The sequence below is a fragment of the Calidris pugnax genome, unplaced genomic scaffold (assembly GCF_001431845.1).
Source record: "Calidris pugnax isolate Ruff unplaced genomic scaffold, ASM143184v1 scaffold102, whole genome shotgun sequence".
NCBI classification, from domain to species: Eukaryota; Metazoa; Chordata; class Aves; order Charadriiformes; family Scolopacidae; genus Calidris; species Calidris pugnax.
Genome location: NW_015090846.1, coordinates 5,201,068 through 5,220,343, shown reverse-complemented (window position 1 = coordinate 5,220,343; position 19,276 = coordinate 5,201,068). Strand labels below are relative to the sequence as shown.

The 19,276-nt window shown below is 41.0% G+C and overlaps 1 protein-coding gene across 1 annotated transcript in view; it reads right to left on the bottom strand.

Moving 5' to 3' along the window:
• RABGAP1 (RAB GTPase activating protein 1) overlaps positions 1-19,276 on the bottom strand; it is a 61,717-nt gene that overhangs the window by 2,243 nt on the left and 40,198 nt on the right. Inside the window, exons 13-24 of the mRNA XM_014942910.1 lie at positions 15,417-15,530; positions 14,900-14,974; positions 13,004-13,129; positions 12,264-12,407; positions 10,899-10,940; positions 10,430-10,558; positions 6,548-6,640; positions 5,392-5,502; positions 2,506-2,610; positions 1,943-2,026; positions 1,040-1,111; positions 301-498 (exon numbers count right to left, since the gene is read on the bottom strand). Of these exons, the coding sequence (XP_014798396.1) occupies positions 301-498; positions 1,040-1,111; positions 1,943-2,026; positions 2,506-2,610; positions 5,392-5,502; positions 6,548-6,640; positions 10,430-10,558; positions 10,899-10,940; positions 12,264-12,407; positions 13,004-13,129; positions 14,900-14,974; positions 15,417-15,530 (1,293 nt within the window). The remainder of the gene's footprint in view (positions 1-300; positions 499-1,039; positions 1,112-1,942; positions 2,027-2,505; positions 2,611-5,391; positions 5,503-6,547; positions 6,641-10,429; positions 10,559-10,898; positions 10,941-12,263; positions 12,408-13,003; positions 13,130-14,899; positions 14,975-15,416; positions 15,531-19,276) is intronic.

Genomic DNA, 19,276 nt, shown 5'->3' with positions numbered 1-19,276 from the left:
TTTTGTCAGAGCTTGGATTCCTTCCAAGAAGTTGCAGAAGATCCGTCGGTAAATACTGCACTGCAGCCAGGCAGATGTCTGGAAGTTGTAGTAGCTGGTAAATACTTCAGTACAATTTCAATTATTTTGTCTGCGCACACTAAGTTTCAGGCCCAATGTTTGGTTAAATAACCCCAAGCAGGAAATAGTGGGTTACAGTTTCAACCAACAGGATCTGCTCCAATCCCTCTACAGCACACACATTTTTCTAGGAAGGCAGACATGCCATCCAGCCTACAAAATGAACCTCCAAAGCATTACCTGTATTTTACATTCCGCCTCCACAAGCTGCAGCTTGGTCTGGGCCAGTTCAAGCTCCATTTCCCTCAGCTGGTTTTTCAGCGTTTCCTTCTCCTCGTCCGTGTCCTCGTCTGAACCGTCCTTGGCAGAGCTGGCAACCTTCACACGGCCTTCTTTATTGAAGAACTCCCGGCAGTGCTCGCAGTCATCCACTTTTTGCTAAAGTAAACACCTGATTGTGAATGCTCCCATTGAAGTGCTGCTGATATGATCAAAGCCTCTTCCTGCCTCTGCTCTGGAAGAGCAGCCCCACACGAGAGGGACCACTAATGACTTGCAAACTCAGGAACCTTTGGGGATGCACTGCCGAGCAGGAACTCCAGCCACCCCCGGATTTATGGGCTCTGGAAAACACTGCTGTATGTTTTGGGAAATGGGATTGCTACAATAATGGGCTTGCTCTGTTACTTTATGGCGAAATTCAGGGAAATATCCTCCAGAAATAAAAGAACCCTCAAAAAAATTAACAGTTATTATTGCCCAGCATCAGTGTTAGTATGTTGTCAATACAGCACAGGAGAGAGCTGACAGTTATTCAGTCTTCTCCAAGATCTCCCTCTTACAATCTTCTTTCCAAAACTGTCACTAAGGCACTCTCTTTCAGGCACCATTTTAGTAACGAAATAAATTGTCTGCTTTCTGTTACGATTTTGCTAAGAGATTTAAACATTGTAGACTGTGGATCTATCTGGTCTCTTACCCGTATTTTCTCAATTTCAGCTTTATTTGCTGTTTGTTGCTTTTCCAGTCGCTCACTCAGCTGGGAACAAATCTGACAAGAAAAATTATGTTACCAGACCATTTATAAATGTAAATTTCCTCCCAAATGAATGCTAAAGCACAAGTAAGTGCTACAGGAATATTAACATGGATAGTCTGAGGGCTCTGAGAAAGCCAGGAAAATTGGGATGCTGTATCAAGTTGTCTCATTGTACATATTCTCATTTTCTACATATTTTTCTATGCCCAAAGGAAAAGGAGCAGTTTCAACATACGTTATTAGCAGTTTGGCCTTGCTAAAGGAGCCAGAAAGGGTTAGAAATAGCATGGCTCCTGCTGCTGCCTTTGGGAGAAAAGAACCAGGCAAGACAGCCAGAGCAGTAAAACCACCAGCTCATTCCTGGAGACCCCTGTGACAGAGACTTCCCAACGTTTTGAAGGTAACAGGCCCACTGAAGAGATAGTGAATTTGTTCCCTTGATGCCTTATGATCAGGAGCTTGAATTCCAAAGCAAGATCTTTTAAAGGAAAAAGGCATCATTTTTTATTTCCTAAGTGCAATTGCCATCTCACTGCAGAAGGGAAGCTGGGAGAGAACATATTTTTGGAACAAGGTGAACCTTTGATATCCAAGAGCCTATTTGAACAGCGTCAGGCTGTGACCTACAAATACCTACCCCGGGGGCAAACAGAACTGACCACCGAGCATCAGGATCTCAGCAAAAGAAAAGGCAAACCCAACCACAGGCTTTGCATTTAAAATATCTAAAATATCTCCTCAGGTGCGTGGCACAGATTACACTTATTTCCAGAAATCTCCAAAAATACCTGAGATAGTCCTGCATTTCGATAGCAACCCACATCATCATGAAGTTGTACGTACCTGTTTGTAGTCACCAATAATAGAGCTGTTCTTTTTGATCTCAGACTCTGCCTTATCTAGTTCCCTACGACACATTTCCTTCAGCTGTAGGAAAAAAAAAAAAAAGAGTTTATATATTTGTACAGCCTGAAAAATACCCAGGTGGCATTTCCTCCCTCTCCCTGTCCTCACTGCTGTCCTCTACACCAGGGAACAACGGTCCAGCTCAGCTCTGTGCAGACAAGGAAAAGCTGGACTTTGGTGGCCATTGTTGTTGGCAAAACTGACTAGCCAAGAGAAGAAAGTATTAAAATAAAGCAGCGACGGCTGAAGTCCTACACTGCCTCTGTGCAGCAATCTCTGGCACAGTCTGTGCCTTCGTGATTTCAAGTTAAAAATTCACTACCCTATGAAGCACCTGGCAGGAAAGCAAAGAATTCTGCTTTGCTGACGTCCTTTACAGTACAGAAGAGGGACAAACATGACTTTGAACATAAAGCCCTTCCCACACTTGTCACTTCTTTAATTTTATTTTTAATTTCTATAACGTACAGAAATGTGGAAATGACAGAAATGCCCCTAACCTGAGCCGATTCTTCTTCTAGGCGCCTCTTTTCTTCTTCGGCATCAATCAGCTTCTGTTTGGTCATTAGCAGTTCCTTATTCAGAGCATCTGCCTTTTCCTCTGCCTGGAACACAAAGAGCAGAGCACAGCGCTGAAGAGGGGCTTTCTTGCGGTGCCGCTGCTGGTACAGGCTCCAGCAGGACACAGCCAAGAGAGCAGTCTTTTCATCCTTGTTTAATAAGGGTCTGTTCATTGTTATTAATAATAAAACTTTATTCTGAAAATTATTTTTCTAAAATTACCACCTGCAACGGGCGAAGCAGCAACAAATCAAAATTAACAAAGCCTATCACTGCACTGCATCACTCCAAAACTCCTCCTGGAATTCAGTGATTAGTTTTAGGAAAGCTGCACTAGGGATTGCTCCAAAGAAATCCAATAACAAATAAGTTTGTGGTTTTTTCTCAGCCAGACTGAATTTGACCAATACATTTTGCAGAGCTCAAAAGGCACAAACCAGCTCACAATGTGCAAGATTGATAAAAGACTATAAGCAGCTTAGAATTAAGTTCAGTTTGCAAACATTCAACCTTGTAATAAAAATAGAATTAAATAAAAATGCCTCTAGAACATAAAAAAACCCAACAGCACTCTATGACACCTACCAATGGATGTGATACTATCTTTATTATGTCACTCAGAAAATACCGCATGAAAAAACTCAGCTGCCAAAGCAAACAAGAGTCAACCCCCCCTCTTTTCCTCCTTAAAGAAAAGAGAAGTCCCACCAGAAACCATACCATCTGGTTTTTGTTGGGTTTTTTTGTTTGTTTGTTTTTTCTGCAGGTTTTTAAGAATAAAGATGTATCATTGAAAAATTTTGGGCTCTTTATAAACCACTAAAAACTCTCTCTGCAAAGTTAAGTCACCTTTTCCTGTCTTATACACAGCAACTCAGCACCTCCCAATAGGTGTATGAATTCTACATAAAAATAGATCAATAACTCAACTGATATATAAAATCTTCAGAAAGTAGCTGTACCAATTCCCATCAAAGGAAGAAAATCAAAAAGTGAATTTTAGTCCCTTAAAGTCCTGCTGATCCTTTAAAACAGATGGCAAAGGCAAAGAGAACATCTTTTCATTATATGTGGTTTTAAGCTGTTTTGAAGTTAAAGAAAACTGGGATGTGGGAGTGCAACAACAGGAGAAAAATGAAGCCTATTTTCTGGTCTAGTGCAAAGGATATTAAGGAAATTCTTATATTTCCAAATGCTTTGCTTTGATCTGTTAGGCTGCAAGATTTCAGACGTGCCATGAAAGTATTAGAAAAGGTGTGTTAAACAATGCCCTTTGGTACTTTTCTTTCAGGACATCTGGCTGGTAGAATGAAACTTCTTTCAGGATCCAATTGGAAGAATTAATCAGGGTCCCAAAGTAGGATCAAACCTACCTATCTCCTCCTGGGAAATAACCTAAATGCCGCCAACATCATTTACCATCTTTGAAGGCATGACTATTATAGATCCAATGAGGTACCTCAAAGATTTTGCTTAATTTTGTTCCTCTCTCAGCTCTCCATTTAAACGAATCGATGTGAAAACGTAACTGTCTTTTGTACAGGCTCCAGCAGCCACAAACACCAGTTAATATCTGGTACAAAAAGCTGCTTCAGTACATTTTTTGCTGGAGTCCAGCCGCCGGGCAGTCTGCGCAGCCTTCTATGAGCTGTCTTTAATGAAGTGAAAAAGCAGAGGTAACAGGGAGGGAACATACTGATGTGCTGTGAAAGCCCTGCTTCTAGAACATACTTCTATGATTCACAGATTTTACCACTAAAGAGCATTACTAGATGTAATAAACCTGAAAGTCATAAACCAAACCTCATTAAGAGCAACATTTACCCATTAGCGTCAACATTGAACACTTTTCCAACAGCAAGTTTCCAGCAGACCGTGGGAAACCTTAAGTTCTCCACAGCAGGTAAGTTGAAATATTTTAAAGCCCGTCAACTCCTGCATTGTATGATTTTCCAAAGTGATTTTCCTTTGAGATTCCAGAAATGCACTTATTTTGGTACGGAACAAGAACAGCAAAACATGAGCACGTGACGGGTTCCCCTCACCTCCCCAACAGTCAGACTAAACAGGTTCTAGTTACCTCCTGCACTACAAGCACCAGTATCTCTCTGTCTCTGTGTCTTGTAAAAAAAAGCATATCCTGATAAACTCTCCCAAACTTGAGTATGTAAAGAAGGGAACAGGACAGCAAGCTTAAAAAAAATATCCTGTAACACAAAGCGAACCCAAAGTTTCTCCCTGAGAGCTCTACTGATATGGGAAACAACCCAGGATGATGAGTTCACACAGGCAGATTTTAACAAGCCAAATGGAAACCACAATAACATTTTCAGAGCTGCCAAAGGTACCCGAGAATCTGGTTCCAGAGAGCAGCCACTCAGACTGCCACGTTTATTAGGTACTTTGCAAAAGCCAGTCTGACGTGAAATCCTGCTCATAAGAACAGCAGCTGAAGGGAAACAGAGCACAGCATCCACGTTATTATCTCTGTGACAATTCAAAGACTTGTCTTAGCTCCTGCTAGACTTCCTTTTAATATACACAGAGAAGAAAGCAACTGCTCTCATACAGGCTCAGAACCTCCCCTCTCCCTCAAATTACTCTGAATGCTTTTCACAGTAATTAGTATTTCAGTCACTGGTCCTGTTTGCCATGACCTCCAGCACAGGTCTATACATCATCAGTCTGCAGGGAGGGCATGGAGGAAAGAATCCTTTCCCACCCAAATAAAAAACACTCTATGAATCTCTTCTCCAGTGAAAGGAGTCAAGAGGAATTAGCCCTGGGACCTTGTCTCCACCAGTCAGCATAAAGACAGGGCTTACATTGTCTAAATCTTTTCGCAGAGCGATCTTGCTGGTCACCAGTTCATGTGCAAGATCATCATTCTCTTGCTCAAGCCTCATATTTGCTTCTTGTAGGCGGCGGTTCTCACGCTGTGGGGAACAAAGCAGGAGAAATCAAGAAACAGGTCTCCCCAGGTGTAGTGTTTATAAACACAGTGCTTACTGTGCTGAAGCACAAGTGCCTACCTTGTATCTTAAGTATGAAAGACAACTTTACCTGCACGAAACTCATTGAAGACAAAACTAGCTAACCATATAATAAATACAAAATAAATAAAATATTAGCCTTGGGAAGAAACCACGTATAAATAACACTGCTCAGCAATTACTTGTTGAGCTACAGACATGTTTTTTGAAGACTGCAGAAGTAGGGGTGTCATTCTGCCATCCCCAGCTTGCCAGGAGGTTCCTACAAGTACTGATTTTCTTGGCTGAAAATAGAATTTGCGTGCTGGAACCAGGTGAGAGGAGGATCCTGGGAAAAACACTCCATTTTCTCCCTCCTGTTACAACTCCCAGCACACAGACAGATATTAAAGAAATTTACAAAAAAAAATAAACCTCTTCATCTTAAAATATCTAAATTTATGTACGTGTTTTATTGGTATGTATAACCATACAAAATGTTATGTATAAAATTTATTCCTATATTTATTTGATAAATAAAGTATTTATAAAATTGTATACCTACCATAACCTACTATATATATATATATATATATATATATATATATATATATATACACACACATACCTACCATATATAATTTGAAATTAGGGAGAGAAGTCAGGATTATAATCAGGAAGGCAGAGTTATAATCAATTAGGCATTTTCTTTCTGTTTGTGGCTTTTGGTGCAATCAGCATATTACACAAGGGCTAGAAACAGCCTCTAGTGAAACAGTTGTATAAACCCAAATATAAATTCATACTATTCCTCTTTTTGGGCTCACAACAACCCCGTCCTGATTAACATTGCCTATTTATAGAGATTCACTTCATGTTCCTGTACCCGATTTCCTTGTTGTATCCAAATTGCTCACAAAATGAAAACATCTCAAAGAAAAAGGAGTCAAAGCAGGAATTTCCTGCTGGTACCACGTATCACATCAGACTGCAGCAGGTGAAGCGTTACCTCAAATCTTTCTATGGGATCCTCCTGTTGAGCTTGCTGCTCTCTCATGGTATGATACTCCTTTTCATATTTCTTCAGCTTCTTCTGGCTAATCTAAATTAAAGCAGCCCATTAGTTCCTGCCCAGAACATCAATAAAAGAACACAATTCACAAAGGGTTATGGTACCAGCTTTAGGCAGCTCCTGCCTTCTACAAAACATGGCAAGTAACTTCACTCAATTTTGTGTATCAAGCCCTTAGACATGGTCAAAAATTCTACTCCACTCTGTAATGAGAGAAGCATCCCTTCCTCTTGTCCTTTTGTGGAACACAGAAAAGCTTTGGAAAGGCATCCACAGGAGCATCCTCCTGAGTTTTCCCTGGTGCTGCACAGCTATTTGATGCTCCAAATCCTCCCGTGGCCCAGCGTAACGGATCGCCTCCAAACCCACAAGATGTGTTTAATTTTTGAACTAGCATGATGCTGAGGTTTCTTCCGCTGCTTTTTCAGCTGCAATATTTATCATTGTGCAGAAGTATTTGGTTTACTTTACACGAGACTGCAAATGCTGAAAGGGCAAGTGCAGGCTCAGCTGACATTTCTGCTGGTGTCACTCAAGCTCAGCAGAAAACAGCCCAGTCCCAGAGCAGCCGAGGTGTCTCAGCAATTAGCAGTGACCCAGAGGCATGAACCCTGCTGCTCCAGGCTTCGGAAGGCTGGATTCTGTCCTCAGCTCTGACACACACACACACACACACATACACAACACCAGGAAAGTGACTCTCAGAGTCCTGGTTTCCCCTTCTATGAGAAGGAAGGGAAATCTGGTGTTGAATTGAATAGGCTGTGCCTGGTGTTCAAGTCCTCCAGGGAAGGAGAACACAAGGGAACCTGTAGGAGATGCCCATCAGCATCCTTCCCGGTGTCACCTCTCAGCTGGGCCATCTGCTGCAGGGCTTTAGTGGCACAGACCACGCCAAGACCACTCAGTGTCTTTCACATGCCACTTAGCACTCATCTAAATGAACCCTCCAGTATTAAAAGTCGCTGCTGAACCTTTAAAATGATTTCAGCAAACCAAATGAATTCAAAGGCTATGGTTATTTTTAACTCCTTAAAAAAAAGCCTTGTCCAAGAAACACGTTAAACAAGTTTTACACGTGTAAATGACAGGCAGAATAAAACCCAACTTGTTTAGTTTCTGTTATCTTTGGTTTTATCATTAACAACCTTACTTGAAATGAACTGTAGAAAACTGGTATTTAGGCTCCCTCTAGTGAGAGCTGCACAGAAAAATTTCCCTGTTTGACTTCAGTTGACATTTTTTGGAGATGCCAGCCCGTTTCCCTGGAGTCAGTCCAGCCACATCCCAACTGCAGAAGTTATTCTTACTAAGCACTCCCGGCAACCGCGCAGAGCATTAACCCTCTGCTGGCAGCGAAGCCAGTAACTGCAGCAGATTATTTCCCTGCTCTGCCCCTGCTGAAACACTGCCCAGATTATTGGGTTTCACACCCCACATCTCAAGCCATACAGACGCCAGATCTTGAGAAGCGAGGCAGGCAGGCATACAAGAGAGAAAAGGGAGGAAGGCACACCATTGTATTTTCCTCTTTGGCTTTTCTGAGTACATTAAACAGGTTTTGCCTCTAGACACCAATACTAAGGGGATGCTGAGAAGATCTGCTGCTGTTACCGACTCTGGGCACTGGAGCCCCAGTGGGAAAGTCAGCAAGGCCCTTGGGTTTGTGCAGTGACAGGAAGCAGAAATGAACACTGAAGTCCCACCACAGTTTTCCAGGGGCACAGGAGGCAGCAGTAACTCTGTTAACATTTGACAGCAACACTGAGGAGTGACTTTAAGAATCTGGTGTTGTCTCAAGCTGATCATTTACTGACCTCCTTTCCAGCAGAACACTGTTGTAATCACAATGCCTTAGCCAGGCCACTTCTCCCTTCCTATCAATGATTTATTTTGACATCAGGCCCTTTTCTGCTCAAAACCACTTCCAGATACAGAGCCGGAGATTTCTACTGACAGGTAAGGACTTATATTTTAGGTCAAAGAAAGCAATTATGTGCAGCACTCCCATCAGGGGCAGCACACGTGGATGTAATACTGAAGCTTTCAGCCTCTGTGCAGAGCCCGGCAGCGCGGTCCCTGCTTCCCCCAGAACTTCCACTCAAAACCCCGGAGCACAGGAGGAAGCAGGGGACAACCTCGTCCTGTACCACACAGAGAAGAGTGTTTGCTTTAAATACCTCACCCAGCACTGGGAACGCAGGGAATTTTGGCAGAGGGGGAAGAGGAATAAGTTGTTATTCGAAAACATGAAAGGCAAATGCACTCATTACACGTGATCTTAATCAGATGCATGTGGCTACTGTTAAACAATTGGAGAGCTATGACAGCTCACTTTATTCTTGATTATTCCATAATTTCTACATGAGTTTCACATAAGACATGCTTGCACTCTGTGCAGAACACTGCTATCTGCACTGCTGCTGCGCCAGGAGTGCGAGATGCCTTGAAGGTTCACATACCAGGGAAGTCGTGTACTCAGGCACTGATGCTACAGAGAATTCCTCTAGTTATTTTTGAGGAAAAAGGATACTTTGAATCATACCAGTGTATTTGACTAAAAATTAATCTACTTGAATCTGTAAAGAAAAAAAATCACAGCTTCCCTAAAGTACACTAAATAAATGATCAAAGTTCCATTTTAGAATTCAATTGTTACATCTATAAAGAGGAAATCAATAACTTCCTAACTGTAACCTTTTTTGCAAATTTCAGCTTAAGGGCTTATTCCAAAGTGCCCATATAAAGGTTTAGTTACAATATTTACTGATTAGAAAAGCAATTGACTTTCAGCTATGAGGTAACGTGATATTTGCTATATATAACTAAAGTCTTAATGTCAAAGGCTAGAACTTTTATTTCATATAGTTATATTTAAGAAATAGGGCTTAGTGGGGAATTGAAATATAAAAAAACCCCACAATCAAGCACAAAACCCCTCTCACATGGGCTGCTCGTGAAAAACAATGCTTTTTTGCATTATGAAACATCTTCATCTAACTGTGGCAGCTCCAGACAACATACAACTCAACCAGCACTTGTTTTTTTTCATATAAAGAAGACCCTCTTTAGACTATAAAGATCATAAGAGATCAACTTATTATCGTCAACCACCTAGAGTACAACTGAAATAGTCTTGAACAGGAAATTAACTTAAAACTCTTTTTCAAAAAGCAGCAAACGTCCCCCACCATAAAACTGTGATAAATCAAAACCTCACACAGGGGATACGTAAACCTCAAGGTCATTTCCCTACCTTGACTTGTAAGGAATTTTAAATGCCAAATCATATCCCTTCATCTCCCTCCATCTATCAATGCATTTTTAATGAGCTCTCTATTGCAGCACATAAACATCACATGCACCCGCAATTAAAAATAGCCATATTCTGTCTGAAAGATGATGTTCTGTTTCTGCATTATATACTCTGCTTTAAACGAGACCTCCCCATTACCTCTCGATGGAAGATACAACCCTGTTCACAGCTACTACCAGAGAAAGATTTCATCAAAGAACTACAAAGATATCTGCAAGTATTTTATATCAGTGCCATTAGTCATTTAAGTTGATGGTTGGTTGCCTTTTGGTGGTTTTTTTTGGGTTTTTTTTTGTTTTTTTGAAGTAGCCTGATTTTTAGTAGCACTGAATAATGCTTTCTGAGAGTCCCCCTGGTTTTGAGTTCTCCGGGTGGGCCCATGTCACTCTGCCAATCTCGGGGCTGTACAGTGCTTCACTGTGAAGCACCTGCAACGTGTCTGCATTTGGATGGAAACCCTACCCATGAAGAAGTGGTAGCAGTTGCTGTCACCACATCTTTACCTTCATATTGCATGCTAATTCCATCAGCTTTTTTGCATTTTCTTCCGAGCGGTATCTCTTGGGCAGCTGCACACGGAAGAATTTTAACGCCCCCTCAAAGTCAGTCAGTAACAAATCATCCTTGGTAGTCTAGAGACAGGGGAAGAAAAAAGCAGTGACTGCAAAGCAGAGTCTCACAATTACTGAATTCCCAGAGACAATGGCGCAACAGTTTTGTAAAGCTCCAACTACGTAACTGCTTTTAAACCTTCTCCAAATAACTGTTTCTTTCTATTTCTGCAACCTCCTATAATTCCCCTCCCCGCCCCAAAAGCACTCTGCTGTACAGGGCATGCCACACAACAGCACGTGATACAGGAAGCTGCTAGCTTTTTTAGAAAAAAAGCATGATATTTTTCTAACAGACATCTAAATTTCTTTATGTTGTGCATAATGATGCATAAAACACAATGTAACATTTGATACTCACTTTTAATAATCCCAGTGCAACATTAAAGATAACACTTATTCCCTGGGGAGAAAAACAATGACAAAAATAAATTAATTTCTCAGTACTTCCAAGCCTGGATATTAATTTATTTGGTGGGGTTTGTTGTTTGTCTCATTTCCGTGAAAAGGAGGAGGAGGATACAGGAGGAACCAGGTGCTATATTAAATCAAAGACCCAGAGAATGACTTTGCAAAAAATTAGGAAAGTATCTTTACTGGACAGCCACTACAGACAGCAAAATAATGTCTCAACACACGTTTTACTGTTTTGTCATCTATTTTGCGACTACTTGTTAGCAGTCGTTAGTAGCACACAACTTCTTAAGGGGCACCTTTGATAATCAAGACACGTTGCTCATCTTATTTCAAGATTCTTTCTTTTCTGCACTAAATTACTCTTTCACTATTCACTACTTTAAAAGAATAAAACCCCCTTAAAACTTCACTACGAACACATTTACTATTTATGAATTAAACATGTGTTTCTAAACAAATAGAACTGATTTTCTGGGTACCATCTGTTGCTTTCCATTCCACTGGCACGTGGACAAAGCGAGCAGCCAGACACAGAGAAAGGGTAAAAGCATCGACCAGGAGATTTACAAACACTGAAACCCTTCGGTAAAGGACGTGCAGCCAAACTGCCACCTCCCAGTCACAACTGCAGATCCAGTGCAGAACGGATGTGTAACGTTAACCAGGGAGTAAAAAAGCAAATAATTGAATAACTCATGAACGCTTCAATAAAAAAAGGTGATTTGTTCACTTGTGTTAATAAGCTCTGACTCAAATTACACTACCTACTGGCATACTACCAAACATACTGTTCTAAACATGAGTCTGTACAAAATCTCAATATAAAGAATTTTGCTCTCTTAACATATGCTGGGAAGCATAAAGAGACTTCAAGTTTCAAGGAGAGTGAGCTCCAGGCTTGTCAGATTACCAGCATGAGAGTTGGCTGGGCAATTTTATACACAATGGCCTCCAAGCAATAATATTCTAGGAGGAAAAAAAGGTTATTATTGTGTATAATACAATTTAATAACAGAGGAATTCACATATTTGTAAATGAACTTTCATCCCACGAGCACTGCACAGAATCTCACCCAGACTCAGCTGTAAGAAACAGGAGATTCTAATATCTATATATAGAGAGAGACTCCTAATTTATAACTCTGAAATGGTGAGAGCTCTTTTTCATTGCAGAAACGTAACACTTCTACATAAAAATAATTATTGGGTGCCCAGCTCTGAAAGAACAGACAGAAACAAGGACATGAATCAAGATAGTGAGAAACTGTCAGAAGTGCCAGCAGCACAAATCCCCAGTTACAGCACGTACCTCGCACAGGAGTAAGTCAATAATGTGGAAGACCATGTAGAGAGGGAACTTTGCAGTGAAGAGGGTAAGGAACCACTGGGAAGCGTACATGTGTGCTTCAAGGCTGATGTCCAGAAAGTGGTTATACAGATCAGGAATGTATTCCTAATAATAAAAAAACCCCACATAAATACTCCGATTTAATTCATACTATTGTGGAATTGTAGCTGAAATCTGAAAGTAACAGAAGTAATGAGGGTAGAGTGACAATCAGTGCAGCAAGGCCAGTTTCTGTATCTACCCATGGCTGATGAGAAAGCTGCCCAATGAGCTAAAGGACCTTCTAAGGATGCCAAAGGCTCGCCCCGGTGAGGATGCTCAGAAGAACACCATCCCATGCACCATGGGTGCAATCTCTGAGCTCTTGCCTTAGCAGGAGACCCAGCCCGGGGATGTTCTAACACACACCAGAGCTCAGAAGTCACCGCTACGCCCGGCCATACGAGGGACACTCTGCCTGGTCAGATCAAGCTGCCTTCAAGCTGACTGCATGCTGCCAGGGGCTCAGACTGGGCACCAGCTGATGCTCAGTCTCTAGAGAGTCTTTAGAGACTGACCACAGTCTCTAAAACCCCTCCGGTATATATAGTCCTCACTCTTCATCCGTACTAAGAGGTCACAGACACTATTCACATATAAGATAATCAGTTATTTGGAATTTCAGGTTCTGATCCATTCACTTCACTCGTGTGACCACCCACCTGCATGAGGCGCTCCAGCTGATAGAACTTGCAGTGCAAATCTTCAAAGTTTTGTTTGAAAAGTTCCCTGAGTCCATAATCAAACATGATTTTGACCAGAACACTGAAAGCTTGCTCCTCAGGCATCTGTGAGAGAGGAAAGTGTATTTAAATCTTTCCTATCGGTTCCATTTGCCCTCACCTCCCTTCTCCCCCTCTTACAGAAAGGCTAAATTGCCACTGATTTAGAATCTGGCCCTATCCAGCTTAAAAGTAAACAAGAATATTAATACACAAGCTGAGGTTTAGTGTTGAACGTGGCATTTCATTCTTATTGTGTGGAATAAATCACCTCTCAATCACTCACATCTTTCAAACACCAACACCAAAGCAGTTCCTGGGTGTCTTTGCTCCAAAACACATCAGAATCAGACCCTTACAGATTTTGAACAGCCTAACCCTTTGTCACTTGTGTCACTGAGACAGAAGCACTATTACCAAAGGATGTTAAACAGGATCTTTCCCTTATTCTTAATGGCATATTTACCTTTTAAAATGACAGTACAGCAATTGATGTTTATTTATTATATGGCATGAATAAGCAAGACCAGTAATTGCTAACAAAAGCTCCACATATCACAACTCAGCAGTGGTTTGGGAAAGCTCAATATCCCTTTCCTGCCAAAAAATGAATAAACACTCAGCAAAGCTCATCAGTGTTTAGACATTTTTCCCCGACATGAAAATTCAGTTTTCTATAGTAACGTCTGACTTCAGGTCAATCACTTGTTCCTGTAACAGACAGAACATCCATCTCAAGGTTTCTATTATTAATCTGCAGATGGAGTTTGTTAAAACTGAAAACTTTGCTGAGACATTCCACACCGGTAGTGAACAACTAGCAGAAACTTCATTTCCTTTTCTGCAACATTTCTTTTTAATATTTATTTTCCCTAGCAGCCACACTCCAAAGGCTGACTTCAAAGAGAATCAAATAAAAAGAAACCTATTTGAAATGTAGCCTTTTTAAATGCATACATTATTCCCAGAAATCACAGCTATTGTTAAAGACAGCACTCTAGAATAACACAGGGTTCATTCTTGACAGAGTCTCTCTAATGCAATGGATATTAAAAAAAATGGACATAAGGCAATGAAGAAAACACGTATGTAAAATTGTCCAGTTCTCCCATCAGAAAGTATCACCTTTCTTGATCTGATTCAATGTAGTAATAGAGAATTAATTGCTCATCAAGTAAATATTTCAGACTACAGTTACAAAGGACTAAAAGGTTGTTATCATTAATTATCTGGCTTTTGTTTCATAGAACAGTGTTTATAATCTCTTCTATACCCTCCACCAACTTCATATTATTATGGAAAATCCTCCGCTGTGGACGAGAATTCCTCTTCCACTGAAAACTGCAGAGAAGCCTTTATACTTAGTGCTCTCTGGGAGCAACAGTCACTAAAAAGCAGCTGGGGAAAAGAAATCTCAAAACACTACTGGGCTTAGGAACTCTGTTCGGTTTCAACTGCCCATGCTCACAATAGAAACACTGATAAAAAGCAGACGTTGCTTTAAAAAAGAACAGTCTATAAATAATTTGTGCAGATTTCTAGTCCTCTCATGTTTCCCAAGCATGAATGAATCGAAAACTTTTGCTTCTGATACACAGTGACCATAAATCTCTCTAGCTTCTGAACACGCAAGCAATTAATGGATATTACTCTGAGATCACTTCTACGAACACCAATTAAGTTTAAAAAAGCATAATTCAGTATCTTTAAAAAAATTAAAATAGGATTGTTTCCTTCACTAAGCTCTCAAACCAAGCAGCACAAAGGCCTACGATACAATAGCCCCCACAACATTCTTAATCTCATAACAAACTGGGGGAAAACCCCACCACTTACATGTAGAAGCAGCACAGCAGCAAGAAATGACTGGCCTTGGCAGTAGCCAATCTCTTCATCGTAGACAGAGTAGGCCTAAAAAAAAAAAAGAATCAAGACTTTACAACGTGTCTGTCTCGAGCTACAAACATAAGGAAAAAAACCACTGTCCCTGACTTTGCCAGCACAACTTGGACAATGCTGACACCCAGGGAGTGCGCTGCAGCCAAAGGTCAGCTGATCTTCATCAGCATAGAATTAGCCCTCATCTCCATCACAGCATACAATTTGTCTCTGGAATCACATGAAACCTCTGAATTAAACACCTTTGAGTTCAGGAACCCAGAAGGTCTCCCATCTGAATGGCATTATCAGCTGAACATCTACAGTGGAGAACCAGACCAAGCCTAGTGCCAGAGTCTGTCTCCGTGCCATGGTTAACAGCAGTACATACACAATCTTCTCGGGCAACAGTTACATCTGTTAATGATGTTAAACACAAGTTACCAAAACCAGTCAAGAAGAATTTAAAGAACACCTTGCATATTTTGTACAGGGAGTCCTGGCCATCTCCCCCAGTATCTTTAAAGTAATCATGAGCAGGGAACGTTCGATTGATGTCTCGGGTGATAGCACTGTCTTGTGGAGACTCCTATTAGAAAAATAAATAAATATGTAAATTAATACACATCAAAAGAATATAAATTACAATATGCTAGGACTGAGAGTTAGGAGATTGACATGGTGTTCTGTGCACTGTTCTACATTTAACTAAACTCAGTCTACTCAAGCAGAACAAGCTGCCTGCAGGCTGGCAGCTCCCGATCGCAATCTTGATAGATTTGGTTACCTAAGCACATCTGGAACGGTCAGTGAGGAGCAGAAAAACCACACACACACACACACACGTGTTCCTGGACATTGCAATGCAGACAGCAGCTCTCCCTTGGAGACTCCTGAAGGCGAATACTGCCCAGTCACATTTCTTTTATCTCAACACTGCGCAGAGGAACAGGCAATGGACAGCAGCTGCCGTCCAAAACGCCGTCCCCACAGAAACCTCTCTCCATCCCCTTCACTGAATTGGACAATAGAAAAGTAGGAAACTGAGTATGAGCCCAAGAGAGACAATATCCTACAGAAAAACCTCATGTAATGCAGCGTCGGTTGCCTGTACGTTTCAGCATGAGGCAGATGGAACTTTGTTCTCCACATTGCTCAGATGCAATCAGCTTCAGACGCCTCAGACAGTTGGGAAGTTGAACAATAACAACTAGCAAACAATTCAGAAAACCAGTAAATGTGAACAATGGACTGAAAGGACCGATTGGAAGAAACACCAAGAAAGTCTGCATCAAGGGCGAGTCCTACACAAAAGCATAACAATTAAATACGGTAAACAGCAAAAGGGAATCTTAGGGCCTTTTCCTCCTGACTTTGATCCAAGTGATTTAAACACTATGAAATTAGTTGCCTGTACTGGCCTCAAATAGCCCACCCTATCAGGAACTGTCAGTGTTGCTGAGGACAGCTCAGAAGGAATCCTAGTCCTACCTTGGAGAAATACCCTGAAAAAAAGGTTTCCAGGAAGAGGTTTGTGTCAGCACATCATCAGAAACCATAAACGTTTGTGAACAGTGTCAAGCTTAACCTAATTACCCCTCTACAACAGCTTCATGCTCCAAATGGGAAAATAAGGAGGTGCCATCCCAGGTCTCTGCCAGCACCAGACACGCCACCGAGGGAGATGTTCGGATCCATCTCACTCCAGTTTGAAACTATTTCTAGTGCAGTCACTTATGCCAGAGCTCATAGCACTGCAAGGAAAAGCATCCTTTGAAAACAGAAAAAAAATCTACCCTCCCCCATCAGCAAATAAACTAATTTGCTTATTTAGGAAGTCAATGGAAATAGTTCATACACATCATACGTCCTCTAATACAGAAGACAATAATAAGAGATATATATTTTAAAAACACACAGTAGTGACACTAAGGGAAAAATTACTAACTGGGCACATGGAATACAGCTGTCAAACGATTCAACAGCATTCCCAAAACCTTTACTTTACATGGAACACTTATGCAAATTGGAAGATTAAGCAGCTTCTTCCATGTGGATGGCAAAGGGCTGCTGAAGGAGGCTGTGAAATCTCCATCCCCTCAGATGTTCAAGACTCCACTCGAGAGGGCTGTGAGCAACCTTACCCGGTGAGACCTGCTGTGAGCAGATGGAGGAGGTGACCTCCAGAAATCCCGTCCAACCTAAGCCCTTCTATCATGAGCATCCAACAGAAATCACTCAATTCAAGCTGTCTTCCAAACACTTCATTTACTCAGCATACGATAGGCTATTTCAGTGTGTCTTTTGAATTGGAAACTGTGCTCACCATATTGAATTAAAAAATCTGACTTCACCTCTACAATTTCAGAACAACTTCTATAATTCTATGTCATATTTTGTGATTTCCAATTAATCAGATTTCAGATTTTGTATGGATGTGTTTCATCATAACGTCTCGTACCCTTTGAGGCAGTCATGACCCAGCTGTTATCTACCTGTTTGCTATGACCATTGCTATTACCCAAATTGCTGAAATAAAGCAGAAACAAAAGTTTTACTATATCCAAATATATCCAAAAGTTTTACTATATCCAATATACCCAAATCCATCTTTCTGTTAGACTAATGGAAAAAAGCAGTACAATTGATAGCAAAAAAGTACATAATGTAATCAGTGTGAAGATCATTAAATACAGCTTTTAGTTCATCTTTTTCTCCACAACACGATTTTACAAACAAGAATAAAATCACCACACTGTGGTTGATTTTCTCTTCTCGTTTTAATCCAAGGTTAATAATCTTCTCTCTGGCTTAATACAGACATTTCATTAGGAAAGCATTACTCTGCTGTTAGAACCAAGCTACTGGATTGTTTTGGAAATTATATCCAAAGTACTGTTCAGCATTTCAATTTGATAATAATTAACATGCCAAAGAGGTCTGTCTCATCACAAGGAAATCAGAAACAAAACCCAATGGTAAATAAATGTCATGTCAACAAAGACAAGCAGAGTTAACGGCTGTTCCCTTCCGCTGGCTCTGCAAGTAGAGACAGACAATGCTCAGAAACAAATCTAAAAACTTTAAAGCAGGTGAATACAGCCTCTGTGATGAAAAGCTTGCAGGGCTGCCCCCAGCCAAGCACTGGGCTCTGCAAGGCACGGGGCAATTTGTGGCACCAAACAAGTGGATTTCCTGAGTGTCACCTGGGTTCTGCCGCACCGGCAAAAGAATCCAACATCCACTTGCCTTTTAATCCACTGATTTAGCAGCAGAGACCAAAGCATCTGGTTGGAAACTCTTAGGACAGGCTTCTCAAACAAATAACTCATTATGGCTCGAGAGCACTAATTAGCGGTCTCTGGCTTTGCGTGACTCGTTCAGCACTTGACTCCTATGTTTCAGTACAATTCTTCAAGTAATCTGTAACGCTAGTTCCTGCAGCTGAAACACAGCTTGGGGAGAGAAAAATTAACGGAAATGATAAGGTTTAAAAAATGTTTTCCAAACCATGGCTTTGAAATCTCCCCATTAGTACAAACTGCTGCAATCCAAGCATTGTGTAACCTTTTCTTTACTCCTATTTTTATACCTTGCTGTGAGAATTGGCTCAATGGGCAATTTCTCATGCTTTCAGGGGACTGGGAACTGAAGGAAACCCTTCTGAACCCACACCCTTCACAAACTGGGTTTGAAAAATAGAAAGCTAAGAATGACAGGAAGAAAAAGAAAGTAATAAAGAAAACAGAATGGAAAACAGCCATGAGAACTGAGGCAAGTGCAGTGAAGATTAAAATTCTCACAACAGTTCACTGCTCCAGAGGAAAGCAGGAAAATGTAGATGCTCAGACTAAGAACATAATACCCCTTCCTCCCCCTTTTATGCACTTTAATATATTAGAGGAGCAATACTGAAACCTTCCTCTCCAGTTGATTTAAAAAGAAACTACATGAGTAATTATGGAAACCAGGACACAGTCCAAAAGATAAAAGCTCATCTATTTTATCAGCCTGTCTACAAATGTATGTTGGTTCCCACCTGTAAAAATGGACACACTTAAAAGACATTTTCCTTGTGTTTTCATGATCTTCCAGGGACCATCCCAGGATCTGCAAACCGTATCATGCAGTTACAACCTCCATCAACATCTTCAGACAGATTGTGTTACTTCAGAAGCTTTCTCAGTAGCTTAAGCCACAATTAAAAGAGACGGAAGAGCTGGAGTTCCAATACCTCTACATGGGGCTGATCTACTCAGTTTTCCACAGCTCAGGTTTATTCCTCCTAATCCCCTGTAAACCCAAGAGGATGAAGAAACTATAGTAAAGAATTGC